The sequence below is a fragment of the Ictalurus furcatus genome, chromosome 28 (genome assembly GCF_023375685.1).
Source record: "Ictalurus furcatus strain D&B chromosome 28, Billie_1.0, whole genome shotgun sequence".
Classification (NCBI taxonomy): domain Eukaryota; kingdom Metazoa; phylum Chordata; class Actinopteri; order Siluriformes; family Ictaluridae; genus Ictalurus; species Ictalurus furcatus.
The window spans coordinates 8076051-8103959 of NC_071282.1; the positions used below are offsets into that span (position 1 = coordinate 8076051).

The following is a 27909-nucleotide window of genomic DNA, read 5'->3' on the forward strand; positions in this document are numbered from 1 at the left end:
TTTTTTTGTAAATTATTTTATTGTATGTTGCGGCCCGACCTTGACCGGGTCGTAACACACCCTTGTCCATCCATGACCACATTTCTAATGCAGGTTGCATTAGCATACATGTCCATTAGGGAGGTCAGTGTCTGCTGTGTGACTGGCTTAACCTCATCCGAGTTTGTAAGGTTTGAGGTTGTGGTAGCTAAAATTGAGATGGAGGGAAGGCTGCGCACCAGTTTGGCTGCAGCATCAGCCATAGAATTAACTCGAGCTTCAATAGTGTCGTGGGGAAAAATGCGCCTTGACCTTGAGCACACCCAAGCATGTTGGACATTCACATGCCGACAAAAGATCAGACATAAGCCAGGCATATTTGATGCATGTGCCTGCAGCTGTTAAAAAGGCACGTCGCCACCAGATACTGCCAAAATCTTGCACAACACAAAGGCACATCGTGAATCTGTGTAGATTGTAGCAGTACAACCAGTAGCTAGGACACAGGTATTAGTCAAGTCCACAAGTTCGGCAACCTGGGCTGAAGGGTGATCAGGAAGGCGACCCTGAACTATCACTCTGTGTGATGAAACAGCCCATGAAGCACACCTGCATTCATGCTCGAAGGCCGTGAGTGTGAGATCATCACACAGTCATGAACATGATCACCCAATATCCGTTCATCTTGTATATCAAACGTTGCAGTCATCATTAACAATGAGGGATTGGAGCTCATAGCTCTATGTAGGGTAATGTTAGGTGCTGTGAGAACATCAAGCGAATTGACCCATCTCTGGGCATTCACTGTGATCACACAAGCTGAGGACAACTAAGAAAGAACAGCATGAGGACAACGTACAGTCAGATGATGTGTCAACACTTGGAGCACCAGCAGTAACAGCTAAATATGTTGCTTGAACAGCACGTAAGCATGGACCAAAGCCACTAGCATTGATGTCCAACTTAGCTGAATAGTAGTGGACTGGACGTAATCAGCCACCGTGAACATGTATTAGGCATGCCGTCATGAACCCCTCATGCACATACAGGGTGAAAGACAGCTCTGGTTGCACAAAACCTAAAGCAGTAGCAGATGAAAGAACAGCTTTAAGTTTTGTAAATGCAGTTTTGGCCGATTCAGAAAACTGAATAGTTTGTCTCCTTGGGAGATCCTTTTAACACGTCATATACTGGCTGAGCTATTTGGGCATAATCTTCAATCCATGGGCGACAGTAGTTACACATGCTCAGGAATGAGCAAAGCCCTTTGACTGTTGACTGTGTGGTTAGAGTACGTATGGCTGCCACATGAGCCGTAAAGCTGGATCTCTGTCCAGCTGGTATTTATTGTCCTAAAAATGTAACTGAAGTGGCAGCTAGTTGAGATTTGGATATATTAACTTCATGACCATGTGCACTGAGATGTTTAAGCAATACTAACAACTCTGTTATGCACTTCCATATCAGGTGAGGCTAAAAGAATATCAGTGGTCCTATATTGAAGGACCTCTGAATCTTTAACTAGACACTCTAGCTCTGACAGATAGCACCTTAACGCCTGATGATACAATGTGGGGCTGTTGTGGAAGCCCTGTGGGGGGAAAAAAGGAACTCCAGGAGACTCTCGGTGATGCGCTGTCTACTATCAAGCTTGACCTGCAAGCTGTGAAGACAGCTGTTTAGTGATAAAGTTGCTACTGATGCTACCATATCAACACTGAAAGGTACTGTTGGGGAAATGGAGCATGCTCTCTCCGGTTGTACTGATGACATAGTTCAGATGAAGACTACTATCCAGTCATTTTCAGATTTTGTGTGTCAGAACAGTCTCGTTGATCCAAGCCCCTGGCCCGAACAGATTTCCCATTGATTTTTTTAAAAACGTTTATTGGAAAATTATCACCATTGCTTTTATCTGTGTTCAATGAATCCTTGGAATGTGGGTCTTTGCTCTGTCACAAGCCACTATAGCTCTCCTTCTTAAGGAGGGTAAGGATCCAACCTCCTGTGGTTCTTGTAGACCGCGGTCTCTGCTTTAATACAGATGTGAAGGTGTTGGCAAAAGTAATTGCATCTTGTTTAGAGAATGTGCTCCCTTATATTATATCTGAAGAGCAAAACAGTTTTATAAAGGGACGTCAGTTGTTTTTCAATACCCGTACACTCTTTAATATAATTTATTCAAAGCATTCGGCTGAACTTCCTGAGATTGTAATTTCTTTAGATGCTGAAAAAACATTTGACAGGGTTGAGTGGGAGTATTTGTCTGCAGTTTTGTGGAAATTCGGAGATAATTTTTTTTTTTTTTTTTTTGGATTTACCTCCTTTACTCATCCCCTAAAGCCAGGGTTCATACGAATGATATTTATTCTGATTATTTTGCCCTCGGACGAAGGTGTTGCCAAGGCTGTCCTTTATCCCCTCTGCTTTTTGCCATCGCTATCGAGCCTCTATCGAGCTTCTATCTATCGTATTAAGATCTTCCCACTTGTTTAAAGGAATAGTCCGATACGTTGTCGAATACAAATTGTCGCTATATGCTGATGATTTGTTATTGCATGTAACCGATCCTATTGCCACTATGCCTGTTGTCTTAGGTGTTCTGGAAACCTTCAGTTTTGTCTCGGGTTATAAGTTAAATTTGGAGAAATGACTGTTCTCCTGTCACCAGCATTTTATCTCCAACAGTCAGATCTACCTTTTCGATTTAGTCAGTCAGGGTTGAAATACCTCGGTATCAATGTGACACGTTCTTCATCTAATCTTGTATCAGCTAAATTCACTCCCCTTATTTCAAAGGATAAATCCAACATTCAAAGTTGGGGTAACCTCCCCCTTTCTCTAATTGGCAGGATCAGTGTTGTCAAAATGAATATATTACAGAAGTTTCTTTTCTTATTTCAGCTAGTTCCTCTTTTCTGCCAAAACAATTCTTCGATTCATTGGATAAAATAACTTATTTTATTTGTGGTGGGAAGCCACCAACGGTTCGTAAAACTTTATTGCAGAGATGTAGACTTGGTGGAGGACTTGCATTACCCAATTTTAAATTCTATTACTGGTCTGCACACATCCATAAACTTTGCTACTGGGTTGAATCTCCTGGATCTACTTGGTGTAAATTGGAACGATCATCTTGTAGGAATCCTCTATACCTGCTTTACTTTATTCCTCTCTACCTACAAAACTCTCTCTATATACTGATAATCTAGTTGTCCTTAACACACTTAAGATTTGGTATCAATTTAGATGGCGCTTTAAATTTGTAGGCGCATCCTCTTTGGGTCCTTTAAGCAACAACCACTTATTTGCTCCATCGTGTTTGGACTGTATGTCAGTGGTTTCTTTGATAGCTTTGCCAATCGGTCATCTACTTATGACCTCCCTATGACACATCTGTTTCATTATTTTCAAATTTGAAATTTTGTTTCTAGATGTTTTCCTAATTTCCCCTCTGTGCCTCCTGAACAGCCTTGGGAAAGCTTGTTTTCAATCCACATCAGAGAGGAATGATTTATGATTTTATTCTTGCGTTGGGTAGTCAGTCGAGTACCAAAATTAAGAATGCATGGGAAATGGAGTTAGGAGTACAAATAAGTGAAGAGTGTTGGGAACGTGCTATAGGTAGGATACAGTCTACCACTTCTTGTGCTCGTCTTGGGCTCATCCAATTCAAGTTTTACATAGGGTCCATTTGTCTAAGTCGAGACTTTCTGTAATATATCCAGAAGTAGAGGACAAGTGTGATAAATGCCATGGCTCTCCCTGTCATCTTGGTCATTTGTTTTTCTTTTGCCCTGATCTCTATGGTTTTTGGACTGGTTTCTTTACTACCATGTGCACTATTCTCAGAGTAGATTTAAAACCTTGCCCATTGTTATATTTGGGATTCCTGATGCCTCAGTTCCATTAAGCTCTGTACAAAAAGATACGATCGCTTTCACATCCCTAATAGCAAGATGTTCCCTACTGTTGCACTGGAAGTCTGCTAAATATCCATCCATCTCCCAGTGGCTAAAAGTCGTGGTGGTTTTATTTTTAAAACTCGAGAAAATAAAGTATACGGTGAGGGGTTGTACTGACAAGTTTTTTTTATTATTATTTATTTTATTTTATTTTTAATAAATGGCAACCATTTATTTAATATTTTATGGAGTTACAGACACAGTTACAGGGGGTGGTGTTTAGTTGATTATACTCTTTAATTTTTGTTTTTCTTTTCTACACTATGCATGCATGCGTGTATATGTAAGTATAACAAAAAATGAGAATGGTATTGTTGTTTTTGAGACAGGAAGTATGTTTTCTTTCTCAATAAAAATATTTTTGAGTGATGGTGAGCCTAAAGTGTGTGGTATCTGTGCTGCTATAGAGGGTATGACCTTGGAAAGTGCATTTCAGTTGTCAGGTTTATGAATTGGACTTGCATATTTGTGGTAAATAATCCCACACACCCTACAACGATGTTCCTGACCCTCATAAAATCAGCCTCCAGCTGCAGCACATTCATCATGTGGTGTTTTCAAGCAGCTTAGAAAATTTGGGTTGTGTTTCAAACAGCTTTTAATGCTTTGAGTTTCACTTTTGGGTTTTACATAAAACGTTGTGTAGGTTTTGTCTTTTTAATCCGTTGCATAATATAGTACGGTCAAATCGTGTTGGAAATGCAGCAATTATGAGATGATTCAGAACTCGGTGTCACAGAAGAGGCCGAAATGGCTATTTTGACATCTATGATGTCAAAATATATGATTAGCATGTTGGCTAAACCAATTTCAGTGGTTGGTTTTAAGAAGGAAAGCTAAATTTTGCAAACAGGAATGCTAAACTGGACTCTAGTATTTATTATATAATTCAGTGAACCCTTGAGTCATCCTGGAAGCGAGCACTACCATCACGATAAAAATGTTTCACAGTAGGATAGATGTGCTCCATCAGAATAACATTGTATTAGGTTCCTGAGTGGCGCAACAGAGAAGCGTAGTGAGTTCAAATCCCGACATTGCCACAGCCATCTGTGGCTGGGAGCCAAGGGAGCAAAATTGGCCATGCTCTCTGAGTGGTGGGGATGGAATACTCCCTTGTCAATCAGAGCGACACTAGCCAATCGTGAGCATCTGTGAGATATCCGTGATATCATGCTTTTATTTGTGAACTTTGAAGTAAAAACAACAAAATGTTCAAAAAATAAATAAATAAATAAATAATAAAAATATTTTTGAAAAAAGAAAGAAAGAAGAAAACTAACCATGGCTGGCTATCTGGATATAAAGGCACGGACCAAAAACCATTAGCCATAACAATGACTGAAAATACTGTGTATGAATTTGGAATGCTATCAAAAACAGTGCTTGGGTCAGCTACACGTGGTAGGAATACGATCATTACAGGTGTTAGCGACACAATAATCAACTGTCAATCGCCAGAGGGATTCTGGTGCACTTCCTGCTGTCTCCATCTTAGGCCCACCTTTCCTCACAGGCCAGAGAGGAGAAGAGGAGGAACTTTGCATGCTTTGATAAGAATGCCTCGGTTTACCAAATCAGCAATTATAGGCTGAATTCCATCAATAGCTTCCCTTTAAATTGGGTACTGTTTCCTCATGAGAGGAGGTGTACCAGTAAGACGTACTGGTTCTATGTCGCAGTCATTCGCAGATGATTAGCAATCAAGGGATCTAACACCTGAACTACAAGAACAGAGTGTTTAGGTTTAGCTGGTTCAAAATCCAATTGCATCTGTAATTGTGAAATAACATCAATGCCCAAAATAAGAGAGGTTCTAATCTGTGCTGCCATAAGAGACATGTCAGGTGACTTAGGACTAAAACATAAACGAACAGGTTCAGTCATGTAAGTGTGAGCATTTTCTCCAGTCACACCAGAGTTAATAACGTTCGTTCGTTAAACGAAGACCAAAATCTCTAGCCATCTCAATAGGAATGACTGATACTTCTGTAGTGTCAATCAAAGAGCTGCATTCATGATCATTCACAATGATTTTCACATACAGTCAGTTTGTAATTCATGTGTAATTTGCTGCAAAAATGCTCTCACAGCAGACATCTCTAAGCATAAGGAGCATAAGGAGGAGGGGGAGGAAACAAACCTGAATGGGAGGCACATTGTAACAGCTGAATTATCTGCCCCACCATCGCTGGCAAGAGAGCTCTGCCCAGTGAGTCAGGCTGAGAGACTCCGGAATTGGGAGAGCATTTCTCACTCTTCCTCAGACCAGCTTTCTTTTTACGACATGCTCACTCGCAGTGTCTCTGCTTATGACAGTACCAGCACACATCTTGCTGAACAGCATAAATGTTAACAGAGGTTTGCATCATAGCAGACACATGAACTTTTACATTTTAATCTCTTTCATAAGCTGAAAGAGTATTATCAAGATCACTAAGGTATGCCAGGTGGGTTTCAAAATAGGTAGCACCGTGTGTAAGTTAGATTTCAAACCATCAGCCCACTAACTAATGGGAGCATGGCTTCCAAGAACATCGGAAATGGAACTCATACCCATACAGCATGCATGTCTGAGCATAAGGCTGAGTGTGTTCCATTATAGACTTGGTTTTATTTTGTTGACACTCAACAATTTTACAGCAACACTCAGTACTGTCCACAAAACCACAAATGCGCTCAAGGATACCCTCCATAAATTTCTGTACCCCTCTGATCAACGCGAGTGACTGTTTTCCTTCACAGTCATCATAAAAACTTCTCCACTTCGGTAGACAGAAATATTTGAGAGCATTTAACAATAACATCCAAAAGGATGCAGGTTGTACAACCTGATATTACTTGGATTTTAATGGACCCATGCCCATTTCTCTAGGATGTTGAAAATCCCTTGTCATTTTATCTGCTTGTTCAGGTCTCATTGGCTGATATTTTATCCTCACTTTATCCTCCTCCTGCACTTTTGGCTTTGATTCTTTAATCGACATCGGTGCTATGCCACTGGCTGCTGGATCTAAGACAGAGTCACCTGACTCGTCATCAGAGGGCTCGAAGACTACCGTTTTGACTTACTTTTAGAACGCTTAAGAGATGGATACAGCCTCTTTGCTTTGATCAGTTTAGTGAAAGACAACAGTGTATTTTCTCATTCTAATCTTGCATTAGGAAAACATACTGTTGTCAAAACACTTGCACCACTGCCTTTATGAGTCTTTATGATTGGCACAGATCTCCAAAGCTGAAAAACACTGCTCTCTACTCCACACTGTCTGTTCTGAAATATCAAGATCTTTACATAGTTTAATCTTTTTCTTTACACACACTTTATCTGGCATTTGCCGTAGCTCTTTCTCAAAACTAGTGTTATCAGCATAAGGCAAGAAAACAGTTGGTGAGGAAAACTCTCCAACACCCTTAAGATCCTGAACACCCATTGCCATTACCAAAATGAACAACACAACTCATTTGATCGAGAAACTTCGACTAAACGTCTTTTAAGTCAAACTCACTATTTTAGCTAGCTTCACTAAACTGATTCATCAAACATCCAACTAGTTCTTTGGATAGGATGACCTACTCACTCACCCGTGCTGACATATGCTTGTCTCGAGACCACCATGGACAGGATCACTGGATCAGGTGAGATAGCTGATGAGCAGACGGAGTACATCCTATCCTGCCGATCATCTTTTCTGGATGATCAAAATGCTTCAGCTTCACCAAAAGTAAGATGTTTGGAGAATCAGGAGACCAAAAGCCAGGGTACAGCCAAAGAGGTTTATCCTACGCGCAAAGACACCCTGGGCACTACAGCGTTTCGTAGTCTTAATCTTAGTCTAAACAGAAGTTGGATATGGTTGGCTTTTATACTCATATGTACATGCAAGCAACATACCCAAGGCTAGTTAAGGAAAACATAAGAGAAAAACATGAGAGAAAAACAAAAGACAAATCAAAAAGACAATCACATTGAACTGATCTTAAATGATTGAATCATAATCATGGAAAATAAGGAAAAATATTTCACGCTGGGGGGGAAAAAACTTGTCTGGTCATTTTCCGATACTCAGTTTCAGTAAGCCTGTGCCTTTAAATGTTGTAACCTAACCTTGCAGCAAAAATATCACTCATCTGAGATTTAGTTTCACACTGTTCCACTGTATTGTACCATGTCCACAGCTTGGTACTCATAACACGGACAGTGAAGAAAGTTTAATAACCCACATCAAACGACATTATCCTGTTCAAGACCCTTCAGTTTTCAACTCCTTATGATGCATGCATTATAACAGCTGTACATTTACTTGACTGAAGTTAACCATTAAATTAATAACAGCAAAATTCTAAACACGAAGTTGAAAATATTTACAAGCAACAAATTCCAATACACTATAGCAAACCAGTCAGGAATTGTGCTACATTGTGCTACATTGCTATATATTTGTCTGTATTTGTCACTAGAAAATTCCTGACTGTTGATATCTGTGGAAGTATGTTAGTAGATAAACAATACCCTGTCTATTAACCCCATAAACCCCGACACTTGGTGTTTTATCAAACGATTTATTGGACATTTTCAATTAGTATAAACAAATTAATTCTTTTATCGCAGCAGTTCTGGTATAAGATTAGTCAGGACACTGTTGGCTTTCTGTGTGTGCAGTTTCATGACTGTGTGCTTAACTGCTGGTGAGCAGGGGGATGGGAAAGGGGCGGAATTTGAGCCCCCTGCTGGGCAAGCAATTCACACCTCTCCAAAAACACTGGGACAGAGATAAATTGGAGAGCATGACTAAAGCTTTTTTGATAGTAAAACACCGTATTCAACTGCCACAATAAAATTATAACATTTAAACTCAAGATCGGACTTGTATAAACGCTTAGTACCTTACATTTCCTACATAGACGAAAATCCAGTTCGCTTGCGGTTTTATAAATCATGCACATTGCTATAGGTATATAGTCCAACAACTTTATTGAAGAAAACAAATGCAAAGTTCCACATTTAGTCAAAAATGTCTTCTTCAAAATGCGTTAAGTGTTCTGTTATCCCACCCCTCTGGTAGTTAGTAATTAGCTATAAACTGAACTGAGACACCTTCTAAAAAAAACTAATCTGCTTTGGCTATGCTGAACAACCCACCTCCTAAATTTTAATTGGGCAGTGTCACTTGATTGACACCCACATGGACCAATTGTAGACACTTCTAGCTTTCAAACGACACCTCAATTGCTAAGATTGACCATTCAGAGACAGAGTTATAGCAATGCGTAAATGTCGGCACTCGCCAGTTTACGCGCCACTTATTGGTCTAGAGCTGTCTATATGCTGGCAGTCAGCGCATACAGGCGAATCAGCTTGTAAGGCCAGACGGGTTTGTTATGCAACCATCCTTGATGGATATTAACACCTAGTTGACTTCCCCCAAAAGTTGATAGTGAGTTTTGGCATGTTTTGGTCTTTGTTACATTTGCGGTTTCAGATAGTTTTCTCAGTGTTTTCCCTTGCTTTTCGCTCAGCATGCGGTTTATAACAATGGCGCATTCCCGAAAAAGCCTGGCTTTGCCAGAGGTTTTGGAGGAATTATTTAGGAGTGCCTCTAGCGAGGAATTCGAGGGTTTTACGGAGGAAGATAGCGTGGATACAGATGAGGAGCAAGCATTCCACCAAGGATTGGACCCGCTTCTTGACATGTAAGCGATTTTGCTATCTGTTTTTTTCTTGTATTGTCAAAATTCATGTTTGCGTGTAGCATGACTGCGGGGTTTTTTTTGTTTTTTTTTTTTGCATGTAGCATGACTGCGCGGGTTTTTTTTGTATGTAGCATGATTGCGGGGGTTTTTTTTGCATGTAGCCTGACTGCGGGGTTTTTTTTGCATGTAGCATGACTGCGGGGGTTTTTCTTTTACATGGCGCATGACTGCAGGTTTTTTCGCATGGCGCATGACTGCGGGGTTTTTTTTTGCATGGCGCATGACTGCGGGGTTTTTTTTGCATGGCGCAGGACTGCGGGGTTTTTTTTGCATGTAGCATGATTGCGGGTTTTTTTTGCATGTAGCCTGACTGCGGGGTTTTTTTTGCATGTAGCATGACTGTGTTTTTTTTGTTTTTTTTTTTGTTTTTTTTTGCATGTAGCATGACTGCGGGGGTTTTTCTTTTGCATGGCGCATGACTGCAGGTTTTTTCGCATGGCGCATGACTGCGGGGTTTTTTTGCATGGCGCATGACTGCAGGTGTTTTTTTTGCATGGCGCATGACTACAGGTTGTTTTTGCATGGCGCATGACTGCAGGGGTTTTTTTCTTGCATGGCGCATGACTGCAGGTTGTTTTTTTTTTTGCATGGTGCATGACTGCGCGGTGGTTTTTGGCATGTAGCATAAAAATGTTTTGTCTTGCACTTCATATAGTAATAAGCAACCTGTGCAAAAATTATACAATAAATGTTGTCTTTTGTATTGAATATTATGTAATAATTGTGTTGGGTATTTTTCATAACTATTTATTATTGCAGGGAAGAAGAAAATGCTCCTGATCCTCCACACACTTCTTCTGAGGCCTTCTCCCCCAGCACTCACCTGGAGCTTTCCATAGCAACAACTACCCCTCCCCCAGCCAGACCTGTTAGAAGACAGAGAAGAGGCAGCACTCGTATGTCATCCATTTCTACCATTAAGAGAGCTAGTGCTTATGCACTTGCAACACAACCGGAACAGGACAGGTGGCACAATAATGACGAAAATGATGTGCCTCCCGTACAACATCCCTTTTCTCCTTCCCGCACTCCTGTGGTACAGCTTGACGGGCATCAGCCACATACCCCTCTTGAGCTGTTCCAGTTATTTTTTGATAAAGCTGCAATCAAGAGTCTCTGCAACAACACAAACCTGAATGCAGAGTACAAGCAGCAGAACGGCATGAAGACACCATGGCGTCCAATAACTAGCCTGGAAATGCACAAATTCCTGGGCCTAGTTATTTATGGTCTAGTCAGGCCAACAAGAGTTGGAGATTTATGGAGAACGGATAGGCTCCACAATTTCCCATTCCCCACCTCGGTCATGTGAGGCTGCAGATTTGAAGCAATATTCTGGAACCTGCATATGAGCAATGTCAAAGATGACGAGCATAATGACCGGCTGAAAGGCTCCACTGGCCACGATCATCTTTTTCGCGTGAAGTCCCTAATGGAGCAGCTCTTAGTGGCATGCAGGGCATATTACCAGCCTCACCAGAACCTGGCCATTGATGAAAGGATGGTAGCCACAAAGTCTCGTATTGGCCTGAAACAATACATGAAGGAAAAACCCACAAAGTGGGGTTTCAAATTGTTTGTCCTGGCCAATTCGAGGAATGGCTACGCCTCGAATTTCAGCATCTACCAGGGAAGAGGTCAGTCCCATTCTGGAAAGGGCCTGAGCTACGATGCTGCTATGGACCTGTTGACATCCTCCTCACTTGGCACAGGGTACCATATATATGTAGACAGTTTGTACACTAGTACCACTCTGTTTCAGGATCTTCACAGGAAATGGTATGGGGCTTGTGGTACCATCCGGGAAAACAGAATTGGTTTTCCTAAGACAAAAATCAATGTTCTTCCTAAGAAAGACACCAGGGCGGACATTAGATGGAACAGAAAAGGCCCACTCCTGTATGTCAAGTGGACGGACGCACGCAAGGTCACGGTCTGTTCAACAGTCCACAAGGTATATAGTGGAGACACAGTTCAGCGTCGGGTCAAGAAACCAGATGGCACTTGGTCTTCACAAGCCATCCCCGTTCCTGAAGCAGTGAAGGCATACAATAAGTACATGGGGGTAGTTGACCTCTCTGATGCTCTCATTAAATACTTTACTGTGTCAAAAAAGACAATTAAGTGGTACAGGAAACTGTTTTTGCATTTTATTGATATAGCTGTGGTAAATAGTTATATTATTCATAAAGAGCAAATGCAAGATAGACAGCAGAAACCTCTCACGCAGAAGAAATTCAGAGAGGTCCTGTGCCAGCAGCTTGTGGATTTTGGGAGTGCTGAAGCCACAAGTTCGGATGGAGCCCCTGAGCCAGTGGAAGCTGCAACTGTTGGCAAAGTGTTTCAAGGTGGCAGAGAGCAGGCCATGCTACCCAGTAACCATTGTGGCTGCCTTTGCCTCTGCTAAGAAAGACAAAGCCTCAGCTGGGAGGAGACACTGTGTACTCTGCCTTCAAAGGAAGAAGTACAGCAAAACAATTTATAAGTGCCGGTCTTGTGATGTCCCTCTCTGCATTATACCGGACCGTCTTTGTTTCACTGAGTGGCATGATCTCAAGGAAGCCAAGCTCTGTGAGCTCAAGCGTTCAAAGCACTTTTTTTTTTTACTTGTTCATATGGATTGTACTTCTATTCATGTTCTCCATTTTACATTTTTCTACTTTTTTAAATAGTTTTTTTTGCCTCCTAATATCCAACCCCACGTCCATGTCATAGAAGGTGGAAACAGCACCTTCTGCATGCCTATATGTGACTAGAATATTATGTGACAGTGCTGGCTAATGGGGCTCTGGTGCTATTTTTAATAAACATTATATTTTATGAGTATGTTTCAGACTTTTTTTTGTGTGTTGAAATTACACATTGTGTAACAGACTTCATGCTACTGCCATTTGTTTTCATATTGTGTCATTTGGAGAGGTTATATTGTGCATTAAAAAAAAATGTTTGCTATTTCTAGAAGTCTGCCATTTATAAAGGCTTTGTGCCATTTTTATAAGCTATGTGCCATTTAGAGAGGTTTTATGTCATTTGGAGATGTTTTGTGCCATTTGGAAACGTTTGGTGCCATCTGGAGAGGTTTTGTGCCATTTTGGAGATTTTTTTTATTATTTATTTATTTTTTAACCTGTGTTTGGATAACCTTACACACAATATTAGTGTTTAGAGATAACGTCCTCATATTTTGGGTGTTCATGGACAAGTACTTGGAGCATCTTTGAGACCAGGAATGGGGTTGATATCAACATTTGCTGTGAAGATGTAACATTTGTGTTAAAAGTAAACAACAATTTTTTTTATAATTTAGAAAAAATATATTTCTGAATATATTGCCCCAAGTAGGCTAGGTAAAAGAAGAAATACTTGACATAACTGCTAATTCTTAAAGTTTTACGTGTCCACTTTGATATGAGCCATTAACCACTACTGTAGTGTGTGTGATATCATAAAACAAATCAATGCTGAACACAAGTACCCCAAACAGACGAAAATGCCATTTTTTGGCTACTGCGAAAAGAACTTAAACACTCTAATTTCAAAATAACATTAATACATCAAACATTGAGTCTTACAGCTGCCAGTTACGAATTGTTGATCATTACAATGTGCACCCTTAATTTATTTACTGCAGAGACAATCAACAGTCCTAGTAGTAAATGTTGTTATTGTGTTCTTGTAGGCCCTATGTATCGTTTGGAAAAGCAGATGGAGCCAAATATGGCAGTGGAGCTGGACAGTACACTGGAGAGTCAGAGCACACTGGAGTTCTGTTTAGTCCGAGAGAACAGTGAGTTTGGATCGTACAATACCCCTAGGAAGAACAAAAAGCACATTTGAGACCAGCTGTCACTCACAAGCTTATTTTAATACCTATGTACCACACACTCTTGGGAGCTGTGAGGGCTGTCAGCTTTGACGGGTTTAATTTCCTAATTTATATACAGTATCTCACAAAAGAGAAAGTACACCCCTCACTTTTTTGTAAATATGTGATTATATCTTTTAATGTGACAACACTGAAGAAATGACACTTTGCTACAATATAAAGTAGTGAGTGTACAGCTTGTATAACAGTGTAAATTTGCTGTCCCCTCAAAATAACTCAAAACACAGCCATTAATGTCTAAACCACTGGCAACAAAAGTGAGTACACCCCTAAGTGAAAATGTCCAAATTGGGCCCAAAGTGTCAATATTTTGTGTGGCTACCATTATATTCCAGCACTGCTTTAACCCTCTTGGGCATGGAGTTCACCAGAGCTTCACAGGTTGCCACTGGAGTCCTCTTCCAAGTGGAAGAGGACTCCAGTGGCAACCTGTGAAGCTCTGGTGAACTCCATGCCCAAGAGGGTTAAGACAGTGCTGGAATATAATCTGTCCTCAAACAAAAGGTGGAGGAGCACAAGGTCTCTAACATCCACCAGCTCTGTGATGTCATCATGGAGACTTCTCCATGATGACATCACAGAGCTGGTGGATGTTAGAGACCTTGTGCTCCTCCACCTTTTGTTTGAGGACAGATGCTCAATAGGGTTTAGGTCTGGAGACATGCTTGGCCAGTCCATCACCTTCACCCTCAGCTTCTTTAGCAAGGCAGTGGTCATCTTGGAGGTGTGTTTGGGGTCGTTATCATGCTGGAATACATGCTGGGATCATGCTCTGCTTCAGTATGTCACTGTACATGTTGGCATTCATGGTTCCCTCAATGAACTGTAGCTCCCCAGTGCCGGCAGCACTCATGCAGCCCCAGACCATGGCACTCCCACCACCGTGCTTGACTGTAGGCAAGACACACTTGTCTTTGTACTCCTCACCTGGTTGCCGCCACACACGCTTGACACCATCTGAACCAAATAAGTTTATCTTGGTCTCATCAGACCACATGACATGGTTCCAGTAATCCTTGTCTTGTCTTCAGCAAACTGTTTGTGGGCTTTCTTGTGCATCATCTTTAGAAGAGGCTTCTTTCTGGGATGACAGCCATGCAGACCAATTTGATGCCGTGTGCGGCGTATGGTCTGAGCACTGACAGGCTGACCCCCCCCCAACCCTTCAACTTTTGCAGCAATGCTGGCAGCACTCATACGTCTATTTCCCCCACACAACCTCTGGATATGACGCTGAGCACGTGCACTCTTCTTTGGTCGACCATAGCAAGGCCTGTTCTGAGTGGAACCTGTACTGTTAATGCACTGTATGGTCTTGGCCTCCGTGCTGCAGCTCAGTGTCAGGGTCTTGGCACTCTTCTTATAGCCTAGGCAATCTTTAAGTAGAGCAACATTTCTTTTTTCAGATCCTCAGAGAGTTCTTTGCCATGAGGTGCCATGTTGAGATTCCAGTGACCAGTATGAGGGAGTGTGAGAGCAATGACACCAAATTTAACACACCTGCTCCCCATTTACACCTGAGACCTTGTAACACTAACAAGTCACATGACACCGGGGAGGGAAAATGGCTAATTGGGCCCAATTTGGACATTTTCACTTAGGCGTGTACTCACTTTTTGCCTTGTTTGTTCCAATTTGTCTCTCCCTTATCTGTCCCTTTTTTTGTTTTTTCTCTCTCCTTTCTCCCCTTGTCTTCCCTAAAAGGCTCCAGAGGAGAGGAGAGCTCAGAAGAAGACCCGCCCATAGACATCAATACAGTACAAGATATGTTGAGCAGTCACCACTACAAATCTTTTAAGATAAGCATGATCCACAAGCTCCGCTTCACTACTGATGTTCAGCTAGGTATGTTACTCTGTGGACAAATACTGACCCTGTCAAATATTGATTCACTAATATGAACCTTTGTGTAATGTTAGGATCTATTACCAATAGCTACATAGTGTGTCCTCCAGAATTACTGCCATTTTTCATTGAAATTAACAAAAATATATATAGTAAGAGAACAAATGCAGTGAGTGACATTTTGAGCTTAAAAATATGCAGATGCTGTATTGTTTTATTTAAACACAGAATTATCTATTTCATTTAAACAGAATTATTCTAACAAACACCAACATCTTCAGCAATGGCTTTAGGGTTAGGTTGGTTCACGGTGCATCCTGAGCCTATCCTGGGAACACTGGGTGCAAGACAGAAATGCATGCACATCTGCACACTCACAAAAAAATAAATAAATAAAAAAGCAAGCCCTCAGGGTGTTTGTTTTGAAGTGAACTGACTGAGTTGTGTACCCCCAGCACATCCATAGCACTCACACTCAACAGGATTTAAACAGCAGTAATGATGGTATTCCCTTAGCAGGTAGTGAGGCTAGTTCTTTAATGTTAGGTTATCTACTGATGTAGAGTAGTGGCTAGTGACAGTAGAAGCATTTGTACACCAAAGTGTACACTTACACACACAGTCCTCTTTTCCTGGTCTTCTTGGATGAGGAGATTTTCTCCCTGTAGAAGCATGTGAGCACAGAAGCTATTAAACCACAGAGTCATGACATATGCAGTAAAGCAAAGTTTTCTGCCTTTATTTTGAAATTTTCAGTTAATACTGAAGTGGAGAAATCACACTGGGCAGTCAGTCTGAGCCTGAGGGAGTCAATTTTATTATATAGCAAGTAAAGTTTATTTGAAATAAAGTGGTAATAAAAAATAATGAGGTGACCACTGGTCAAGAAGGGTTAGCCTTTAGCCTAGACTGGGCTCTGCCTCACACCACTTAGCATCACACCCTGCTGTGTTTTATTCCTTACATAAAATGTTCTACAGTATAATAAATTATGCATCATATACTGTATCTAAAGTTTATTATATATGGTAGATTATGGTGTTTTTTTTTAATTTAGGCACTACTTTATTCTACTGATGAATCATTTTGTGTTACATTACAGTGTAGAATTTAAAGAATAACCCAATTCAAACCATTCTACTTTAGGTATATCAGGTGAGAAGGTGGAGATTGATCCTGTCACCAATCAGAAAACAAGCACTAAGTTCTGGATACGACAGAAACCCATCTCCATCGACTCAGACCTACTTTGCGCATGTGATCTGGTAGAGGAGAAGAGTCCAAGTTAGTACTGCATTTAATGAAGTAATTTAGATGTAAAGATCCCTTTGGAACCAGTGATGGTTAGACAGCATCAGTTTAGTTTTTGGAGTGGGTTTTAATAGCTGCATTATCTTATCAACTTGGAGAACTTTATATATAAAGTATAATGTTCTCCAGGTTACTAAGGTGAAGTACAACCTGTTTGTACAAGTTGGCTTGTACAAAACACTCTTTTTACTGTTGTTACCGAGTTGGCTTTAGTCTGTTGCTCACCTGTACGGTGGATATAAAAAGTCTACACACACCTGTTAAAATGGCAGGTTTTTGTGATATAAAAAAATTAAACTGAGATAAAATCATGTCAGAACCTTTTCTGCCTTTATTTAGAAAGTTTGACCCACTGATTAGATGAAAAACAATAAGAATCATTTTAGGGGGATTAAAAAAAAAAAACAAAGTACAATAACCTGGTTGCATAAGTGTGCACACACCCCTAAACTAATACTTTAGTTGAAGTACCTTTAGATTTTATTACAGCATTTCATTCATCATTTATCAGTTTGACACATCTTGACTTTGCAATATTTTGCCATTCTTTCTTGCAAAATCATTCTAGCTCTGTCAAATTGGCTGGGCATCTCCTGTGTACAGCCCTCTTCAGGTCACCCCACAGATTTTTGATTGGACTTAGGTCTGGACTGGCTGGGCAATTCCAAAACCTTGAACTTGTTTTGTTGAAGCCATTTCTTTGTTGATTTGGAAGTGTGCTTTGGGTCGTTGTCATGCTGAAAGGTGAAATTGCTCTTCATCTTAAGTGTTTTAGGAGAAGCATTAATATATTGTACCAAAATTGACTGGTATTTGGAGCTATTCATTATTCAATCCACTTTGATTAAAGCCCCTGTTCCAGCTGAATAAACACAGCCCCAAAGCATAGTGCTGCCACCACCATGCTTCCCCATGGGGATGGTGTTCTTTTGGTGATGTGCTGTCTTTTTTTTGCAAAAAATATCTTTTAGTATTATGGACAAAATGTTTATTTTTTGGTTAAAAAAAGCTTCCATCTTGCAATCCTACCCAATAGCCCAGAGATATGAAGAATTCAGGAGATGTGTTGTCACATGAAGGGAGCAACCAGTACTTCCCAGAAATTGTTGCAATTCTTTTAATGTTGGTGTAGGCCTTTAAGCACCCACCCTGACTGATTTTCTCCTCAATTTTAGAGGGATGTCTTGTTCTTTGTAGTGTCACCGTCATGCCATATTTTCTCCAGTTGTTGATTATTGTCTTTACAACATTCCATGGTGTAGCCAATGCCTTGTGTAAAAAATAATAATAATAATAAAAAATAAAAAATTCTAACCCTCAACCATGGGCCTGCTCTTTGTGGCCCATGGCTTTTCCAGTTGGATTTACCAAGAAGATGTCAGGAAAATCTTATAGGAACAGCTGTACTTTATTTGGGGGTAATCAGTCACTTTAATTGATGGCAGGTATATAACAATTAGTATTTAACATGAGTTTGAATGTGATTGGTTGACTCTGAACACAATTCTGCCACATTCCCAATTATAAAAGAGTGCACACTTATGCAAGCTGGGTATTGGAGGTTTTTTTTCTTCCCACCCACCCAAAAAAAACATTTCTGGTTGTTTGTCACTTGATAATTATATGTTGAAATTTCACAATAAATGTGAAAATTGGTTCTGACAAGATTTAGCTTAGTTTCCTTTTTTTACATCACAAAAACCTACCATTTTAACAGTGGTGTGTAGACTTTATAGCAAAAACAAATGAACTGGCCTTGTTATTCCATTACTTTCAAAGTGCACTGTAAATAGGAATATAGGGAACAAAAGCCAGCAAATAGTTTGATTATGACTGCAATTTGTAATAGACTAACATGACACTTTTACAATGTTTTTGATATTCTTGCAGGCCACGCAATATTTAAGCTCACATATCTTAGCAACCATGACTACAAGGTCCTTTACTTTGAATGTGATGCTGCTACAGTCAATGAGATCGTGCTAAAGGTGAAGTATCATCTCAATTTATTTATTGTTATTAAATGTTGTTTAAACTTTCAGTAGCTATGCACCTGATGTCAGTATAACGGGTATAAAACAATAGGACACCATTTAATATTTTTCTGTTATTTTCAAGAATAGAATGTCAGAATACTTAATGTTATCACTGAATGCTGCATTTGCTCTTTGATTTTCTGGCTGTCTATTAGGTGAACTACATCCTTGAGTCTCGAGCCAGCACCTCAAGAGCTGAGTATTTTGCACAGAAACAACGCAAACTCAGCCGACGTACCAGTTTTAGCTTTCAAAAAGACAAGAAATCAAGCCAGTAGGACATAGTCAGACCTCTGAGAAAAATAGAAGGACAAAATCGTTGTTAAACAGAAGCCTTTAATAAAACTGAAAGGGTATAATGCAATAGCTTCAACAAGAGAGAAGTAAAAACAATCATAACAATGTCTAAGGGGAAAAGATGGGGAAAACAAATAATGTTTAGGGAAGGAAAAGAAGAAACTAGAATGCAGATTAATAGAAGCTGATGAAATTAAGGTTGTGAGGTAAAGATTAAGAGCAGGAGACTCAGTAGTTGAAACTCCTCAGTGTCTGTCTCTATATTGGACTTAGCCATTATCTGCACTGATACTCTCTACTGTCATTGAAAAATGTGAAACGAGAAAATAAAACAGGACAATTTTATTTGACACCATCCAGTCTTTGTCACTATAGCATAAGGAAAGCGAAGCTACATTTTTGTGCCAGGGTTAGTGTTTTTGTATTATGTCCACTGCATACAAGTGTATCAAATGCATGCAGGTGGACATAAGATCAAAATTTAAAATGGCAACCACATTCAGGACCATATTAAAAAAAACCTTCTTACTCATACTTAAATTAAAAACACAGCAGTCTGGGGACTTAAAAACTTAACTTAAATCAAGGCATTTTTGCTTGTGCCTTTTAACAGTAAAACTGAACCAGACTTATTTTAATATATTTGGTTGTTAGGTTCCAGAAATTACTAATTTGATCAGATAAATTAGTAATTGTATTTTTTCCCCCGTGTGATTTGTTCTATTTCATCACTCCTAGCCACCAAGGGTGACGAGAATCACCTTGTTGAGTGTATGCACACATGCCGAGACCTTCCAACAAAGTCACATATTGACGTGTCAGTATATACTGCTGTTGTACTGCAATCGTTCCTCTTTTTTCTTCACGCCTCAAATGGCTTGAGCCATGTGTACACAATATGTACATGGTATGGCCAGGATATGGCTTTGAGTAAAAGAGAATTATGAGAATGCAGGTTTCACATGCACACATTGTATGACCTCAGGTCAAAGCTGTTTCATTAATGGGTGTCTCTGAAAAATGTTTAAGCTGCATGCTCTGTCAATAATCATGCGTTGGTGCTCATATAAATCTGGGTGACCTTTTGGTTGATTACTTGTTTTCCACCCAATTTTGTGAATCACTCAATTAACAAATGCAGCATTTCTTAAAAGTGGGGATGCAGGGCATGTTCCTTGCTGTGCTAGGTGCATGGCCTGCAGTAATATTTATATCGGATAACAGGCATCCAATCCTCAGACCACCTGTTCATCAGCCCGGTCTAAGGAGAGGCTGGCTCACCCAGTCCATTCCAAAGTACAACCCTGTAATGTGTATCTCCTCCTCATAGTCATTATATCTGTCCTTTTCCTCATGAAACGCTAACCATCCAGGTCATTCTCACCGCCCCTGGCAGTTAGGAGAGGTAAAATATAATGCTTCTGGAGAAAATGGTTTTGTGAGTCCAAGATAACCAAATACTGCAGCAGACGTCACTACCTGACTTTGTCAGAAAATTTTGTCATGTGTCCACATATTCACAAGAAAATATCCATGTGATTACCACTGCCTATAGCAGTTAACCAGGGTTGACTATTGTTTTGATTTTTTTTTTTTAAGCAAATTGAGAATGTATAACATACTCTTTTTACTTTATACATTATATATTTTAAGCTTGTTAAATCTGCATGTTACTGTCTTTGCTTATCCCTTTGCTTTAGTTCAAAAATTGGATCAAACTTGCAAAAAACTGGATGAACTTTTTAAACTGGATTTTTTTTTTTTCAAATCCAAAACTCATGCTTCACCTCAATTTCAATCCAAATTTCTGGCTGCCATTTTGTGTTGACTGCTTGATGCACCATCCCCCCAACACCCCTCCCCTCGTTTGTGGTCTGTGAAGCTGCAGTGCTAATAAATGAACTGACAGCAGGGCCTTCCTTTTCTGGGAATAAGTGCTACATAATTGCATTTCAAATTAAACACATTTTAATAAGACATATGGCATTAACAGTATTTGCTAGATTGTGCAGATACTGTATTTAAGTAAATTGACCCAATAAAGACTGGTATAAATACTGCTGTGCTCTGTTTCTTTCTGCCCCATCACCGGAAGCTGATAATCAATGTTCTGCATTAAATTCTGGTGAAAGCAGCTTAATACAAAATTTCCAGCAAATCAGAACCAATTTAATGAGCCCACAACAGGCCTTGTACCATTATCACAGTGACAAATCTTTGTTCACCCATTTCACCAGACTCAGTGAGCCTGAAAAGGATTTCTGCTAATAGTTTACTAATTTAATATCTCCATTGTTGATGGGCATATATTTGTTATTCATGCTAACTGTATAGTGTGTATAGTGGAGAGATCATTGTTTGTTTGTCAGATAGTTTGTCTTCCTTAGACATTCATTTTGTCCCATATTTGTAATATTTATATACTTTTTATATACTAAAATGTATTTGCCTGCATAGTTACTAATTCCCCATATCTATGAAACTGCATTCATAATGGGGTTCAGCTGGACTAGACACAACCAGGCCTGATTACTGCAAACCCTGTTCAGTCAAATCAACACATAAATAGATCTTATTCAACAGAAAGTTGGTTAAAAGGTCTTACCCAGTAACACATGATGCCAAAATTGAAAGAAATTCCAGAAATGATGAGGAAGAAGGTGATTGAAATACATCAGTCTGGGAAGGGTTACAAAGCTATTTCGAAGGCTATGGGACTCCAACGAACCACAGTGAGAGCCATTATCTCCAAATGGAACTCGGCACAGTAGTGAGCCTTCCCAGAAGTGGCCGACCTTCCAAAATTCCTCCAAAAGCACAGCAACAACTCATCCAGGAAGTCACCAAAAGCCCCAAGGACAACATCAAAGGAACTACAGGAGCAAAGGTCACTGTTCATGACTCATCATCACTATCAGAATGACACTGGTTAAAAATGGCATCTATAGAAGAGTGGCGAGGCAAAAACCGCTACTAACCCAGAAGAACATTAAGCCTTGATTAAATTTTGTCAAATCACACCTTGATGATCCTCAAACCTTTTGGGAAAATGTTCTGTGGACTGATGAGTCGAAGGTGGAACTGTTTGGAAGACTGGGGTCCCGTTACATCTGGCGTAAAACAAACCCAGAATTCCACACAAAAAAATATCATACCAGTAAGTCCTAGTCCTAGAAGTAAAGGAAAGAATGATGTCCAGTTATCGGAAGTGTTCGGTTGCTTATTATTGCTGCTAAATGTGGCACAACCAGATTTTAATTTTAAGGGGGCAATTAATTTTTCACATTGGTGATAGGAGTTGGATAACTTTTTGCGCTTCAATAATAAATAAATAAAAACTATTGTGTGTTCACTCAGGTTGCCTTTGTGTTATGTTGTATTTTGTTTGAAATTATAAAAATATTTTGTATCAGAGATCAGGATGGGGCAAATAATTTTTCACTGCACTGTAGGCATGGCAATGTAGCTTACAGCCGGTTATGGCAGCTGAACTGCTGGATATCCAGGTGGTGTGCCAAAAAAAATGTGGGCTTTTATTGAGTGGAACCTAATGTGGTCTGCTGTTCCACCTCAAGGTTCAATGTTTTGTGCATGCTTACCATTATTTGAGTTACTATGCCTTCCTGGCAGCTCAAACTAATCTGGCCATTTTCCTCTGACCTCTCTTATCAACAAGGCATTTCCACCCACAACAGTCTTTCACTCAAAGTTTTTTGTTTTTCACACCATTCTGTTTAAACTCTAGAGACTGTTGTGTGTGAAAATCCCAGGAGATCAGCAGTTTATGAAATACTAAAATCAGCTCTTCTGGTACCAAAATCCATGCCACAATCAACGTCACAGAGATAACACTTTTTCTTCATTCTGGTGTTGATCTGAACATTAAGTGAAGCTTTTGCCCTGTATCTGCATGATTTTTTGCATTGCACTGCTGCCACATGGCTGATTAGAAAACTACATGAATGTACAGGTGTTCCTAATAAAATGGACGGTGAGTGAATATTTATCACCTTGATGGTAGACCAAAGAGAACATTGTGGAGGTTAAATAATGGTATTTTAATGACACTTCATTTAGAACTGCAATTGTAGCAGGCTTAAAAGCATATCTATAGGGATAACAGTAATGGAGATGTAGGTCCAGCCATATTATGGGATGCAGTCGCATAGTTCCAATCAGTAACTATGACTAGTTCCAATCAGCAGTTCTGACTGGAACTAGCACTGATAAAAAAAAAAAATAAAAAAAAGAGCTACAACTTTACTCAATCTGCAACGAAAACTGAAGGAATTGGCCCAAAGTATTAATAAACCACCCTATTTCTAGACCAAATTAGGCTAACCAGGCAAGAAATAGACAGAATTCTCAGTGAAGAAGTGGAAAAGAGTATAAGGTTCATGAAGTAAAGGTAATATGATATAGTCCCAAAAGCTGCAAAAATGTTAGCATGGAGACTAAGGGAAAAAAAACAAAAAGAGAACACAATACATAAGATTAGAGACCCTGCTTCAAATATGATAACCAGTGACCTTGATGGAATTCAGAAAGCATTGAAAATTTTTAGAAATCCCTTTACAGTCAACCAGATAAAGCTGATGAGTCCACTATTGAAATTATTTAGACCTTCCCTCTATTGATACTGAACACAATGCTAGGCTCAACTATAACTAGTGAGGAAAGTGATGAAGCAATTTCTAGCCTTAATACTAGTTAGTCACCAGGTATGGATGGGTTTCCTCCAGAGTGGTATATGTTTATGAAAGAACAGCTCCTTCCTCTACTCCAGTCCTACTTCAATTATATTTTGAGGGAGGGATCACTGCCCATGGTGATGCCTCTTTTAATTGATGAAGACCATACAGTCTTCATAAAAAAAATAGGCAAACTCAAAATAACATAAGTATGGCCCTTCATATTATTAATTATATTAACAAAGAAACAAAATATTCTGCTCAGCCTAGACACTTAAAAGCTTTTACTTAGTAGGGTGGGAATTTCTTTACCAAGTCATGTCTTTTGAACAGTGCACATTGTTCTTACCCAGTAGCATGGATTAATGTGAATGGAAGTTCATTTAACCCTATAGGTTTACAATGGGGATGCAGATACTGAATACAAATTATGTCTTAAAAATCCAGACTCGCATTATGTACGAGAGATACTCAGGATATTTTCTTAATATTCAGCAGAGCCAGGTACGAGTAGTCTTTTACACCTCTACAATGGAATGCATACAATTTCAAGTGGTATGCTTCTCAAGTATTTAGGAGTTCACCTGTCAAAGGATTTATCCTCACTGTATGAGACTAACTATAACTGTATTAATAAAAAAGAAATCAGGCTGTTAATAGGTGGAGTTCATTACTTCTAGATTGTATTTAGAGTCCAGACAATTAAAATGAACATTTTACTCAGATTACAATATTTGTTTCTGTCGCTTCTAATAGAGGTCCCATCTGAACATCATAGGGAATGGGATAACTATAAAATTTGTTTTGGAATGACAAAATAGTAAAGGGAAATACTTCACATTGTAAGGAGAGGGCCAGGTGTTAGTTACCCTCTATTCGGATTGAATACTTATCAGCTTAAATGACACCTCTTGAATACTGGTGCAACACTGCCTGTGAGGCAAAGTGGAAGGACATCGAGTTGTCTTTATTGAATGCCACTGTATGACCCAGATTTTATCCCAGGATCCTTAGATTGTAGATACAGCCAAAGGGCCCGTTGCAATATTACCTCCCTCTGTAATATCATGTAAAAAAAAAAAAAAACCTCAACAGGTTCCAGTGTTTAAGTCACGCATTTGGGTTAGAAAGGCTGGACATTTGCAGGTAACTGCAGCTGTGTAAAATGCCCTAATCCATTCAAATATTCATGAATGCATATAATTCTGGAAGGAATAAAAGCCTTGTAGGCAGATTATACTAAGCCATTAGTCCCTTGAATAACAAAACAACTATACAGTAAATCAACATTGGGAGAGAATCAGGTGTAACAGAGAAGGCAAACTCAGTCTGGTTCACTAACTCCCTTGGTTGGAGACACTTAAAAATATGTTTTGTTTTTCACTACACCTAAACAGAGGTCCAAACAAACAGGATCTTTGTGTGAATGTTGGAGAGAATGTGGACCAACTAATTGCAGATCACACTCACATTTTTTGGTTTTGTCCTTTCATTCAGCCTCACTGGGTGGAAGTGTGGGATATGTAATCTCAAAAGATTTCAGAAAAGAGTTTTGATTCTCATACATATGAAGAGATAAAAGAGACTGAAAATTAAACAAAAAGGACAGACACCCACAATGTTCATTAAAAAGTAAAAATGTCCTTTCAGCTCTCTTGATACAGTAAAATTAATTGAAAATTGAAAACTGTATCTATTATTAGTATTAGATTATGTTGAGCATCCACCATACAAGTCCCTGTGAATGAGCTGTTACTGTTATTTCCCCAAACAGGACCCTGTGTCATCAGAATAAGATGAATATGGAATTGCACCAGAGATCAAATTGTAGAGTCTCTCTTGAGGCCAGATGTTAAAAAATTTCTTCCCAAGAAAGCCACCCTACATACTCTGTACATCTTTGAAGTGAATATTTTCATTCAGTGACCAATTTATAACATGGGAAGGACACCATTTAATTTATTGCAGGATGGTAACCTCAAGCAGGCGAACTCACCCCAATTAGATAAGCTATGTGTTAGATAAGCTATAACGTCCTGAGAAAGAGTTCAGGAAAGGATGACAAAAGGTCCTCTGAGTAGACCACATGGCTGTTTGTGTGTGATTTACAACTTAGAAATTCTATACACGCCATAGACTGTCAACATTTTGTCTCTCCAAATTATTAGTTTCAAGCAAAATATGAATTACCTTCTGATTATCTTCTGAGAATTCTGAAAAAAATGCTGCTTAGGTCACATGACTTAAGAATGAAGGCTGGTCTTTTTATAAGCACACCAACTAAAACAAGGTTATCTCAACAACAAATTTCTTGTATTAAGAAAGATAACGGCAACCTTATGATTAATGAGTTAGAGCTTGAGTTTCATCTGACACTGCCAGAAATTGCAAAAGGTTTTCATGCAATGCAAAACAGCAAGGCCCCAGGTCCAAACGGTTACCCAGTTGAATAAAAAAACAAAACAAAAAAACTTTAACCTAAATAAAGCCCATTGTACCTGAATTTTTCAAGTGTATCTGGTTACGGAGACATTGCCACAAACTTTACCAGAGTTATCTATTTAACTTTTATTATATAGGGAAGGATGAAGCAGAGGGGGGTTCATACTACCCCATCTTATTAATAAAATGTGATGGCAACATGTGTGCTAAAGCTTTTGTGCAATGATTGGAAATTACTATGGACACAATTATCTCATCTGATCAAATTGTATTTATGAGAGATCACCACTCCTTTATTACCATTTGAATGTTATATTTTCTCCAGCATCCATTGAGGTGGCAGAAGTTGTCATTTCTCTGGATGTGGGAACAGTCTTTGATAGGGCAGAGTGGGGACACTAGTTTGAATGCTTGAGAAGATGTGGTTTATGGTCCCAATTTCATTAAATGGATTAAACTCCTATAATTATCACCAAGGGCATCAGTAGTCAACCAACAGGAATCACTGCTCATAGTTCCAACTAACAAAAGGGTACATACCAGGGTTCACCAAAAAGTCCATTGTTATATGCCATTGCGATCAAGCCCCTCTCTATTATGCTCAAATGCAATACATGAAATAAACACGATATGCAGATGTGGATTAGAGCATAAGTTGACCCTGTATGTAGACAACTTTAATGCTGTATGTATCAGTTCCCATATGGTGCATCTCCATATAGTCACAGTATTACACACATTTAGCACTTTTTCAGGCTATTCACTGAATTTCACTAAAAACAAATTCAAAGTCTTTCCCTGTGAATTTTATAGCTCAAAGTGTTAAGTGATATTGTTGCAGCATGAATACTGCAGCAAGATGGTGGATCTCACGCAACTATTGGCACATTTGGTAAAACGTGTCTAAATAGGGAAAGCAACATCTAGGTATTTATTGCTATGTTTTAAATGACCAGTCCGATGGGCATCACACATCCCTGGGAAAGATTTCTGTTTTCTTGTAAACCATTTCCGTAAACCATTTCCGTTTTCTTGTAAACCATTTGCATGTGTTTCTGTATCCCTGTCACATTGGCCCCTTGTAGCTTTGACTCCAGATCCTAATTTTATTAATATTTTGTTTTAGAAGGTAGGCTTAGTTATCTATTTATTCCTGCAGCATTTCTAACTTTTCGTGTGTTTTTCTGTATTTTTTCATACAGAGAGAAAAAAAAAACTTCTGTATTTTCATATTTTCTGCATTTGCATGTGTTTTCTGCATCCCTGTCACATTGGCCCCTTGTAGCTTTGACTCCAGAACCTAATTTTATTAGTAGTTAATATTTTGGATTACAAGGTAGGCTTAGTTATCTGTTTATTCATGAGTTGCAGCAATTTATGAAATTTTAAGAGTAAAGGACAATCACAGTACCGTCAAGCTGCAACTGCTGGGCTCTGAACCCTGTAAACCTCAACTGTTCAGTTATATAAATGAAATAAATGTAAATCGTTCTGGATAAGGGCATCTCCCAAATGAATAAAATGTAAATGAGAGTTATTGAACCCATCTCTAACCCTACGATATCATCAGATTTTTTTTATTACTTCTTTTTCAAAGCCTCTTTAAATATGCGAGTCGGCTCCTTACGTTAGGCTAGAAAGAGCCGGTTTAGAGAGTCGACTCGTTCGCTACCTTGCTACATCACTACTGGCAACCCTATTCT

General features: G+C 39.3%; 1 protein-coding gene across 1 annotated transcript in view; it reads left to right on the forward strand.

Moving 5' to 3' along the window:
* Positions 1-21132, forward strand: part of mapkap1 (MAPK associated protein 1) — a 72793-nt gene extending 51661 nt beyond the window's left edge. The window contains exons 8-12 of the mRNA XM_053617700.1: positions 13378-13485; positions 15289-15429; positions 16576-16713; positions 18631-18728; positions 18932-21132. Of these exons, the coding sequence (XP_053473675.1) occupies positions 13378-13485; positions 15289-15429; positions 16576-16713; positions 18631-18728; positions 18932-19054 (608 nt within the window). The 3' untranslated portion in view covers positions 19055-21132. The remainder of the gene's footprint in view (positions 1-13377; positions 13486-15288; positions 15430-16575; positions 16714-18630; positions 18729-18931) is intronic.
* The last annotated feature ends 6777 nt before the right edge of the window (positions 21133-27909 follow it).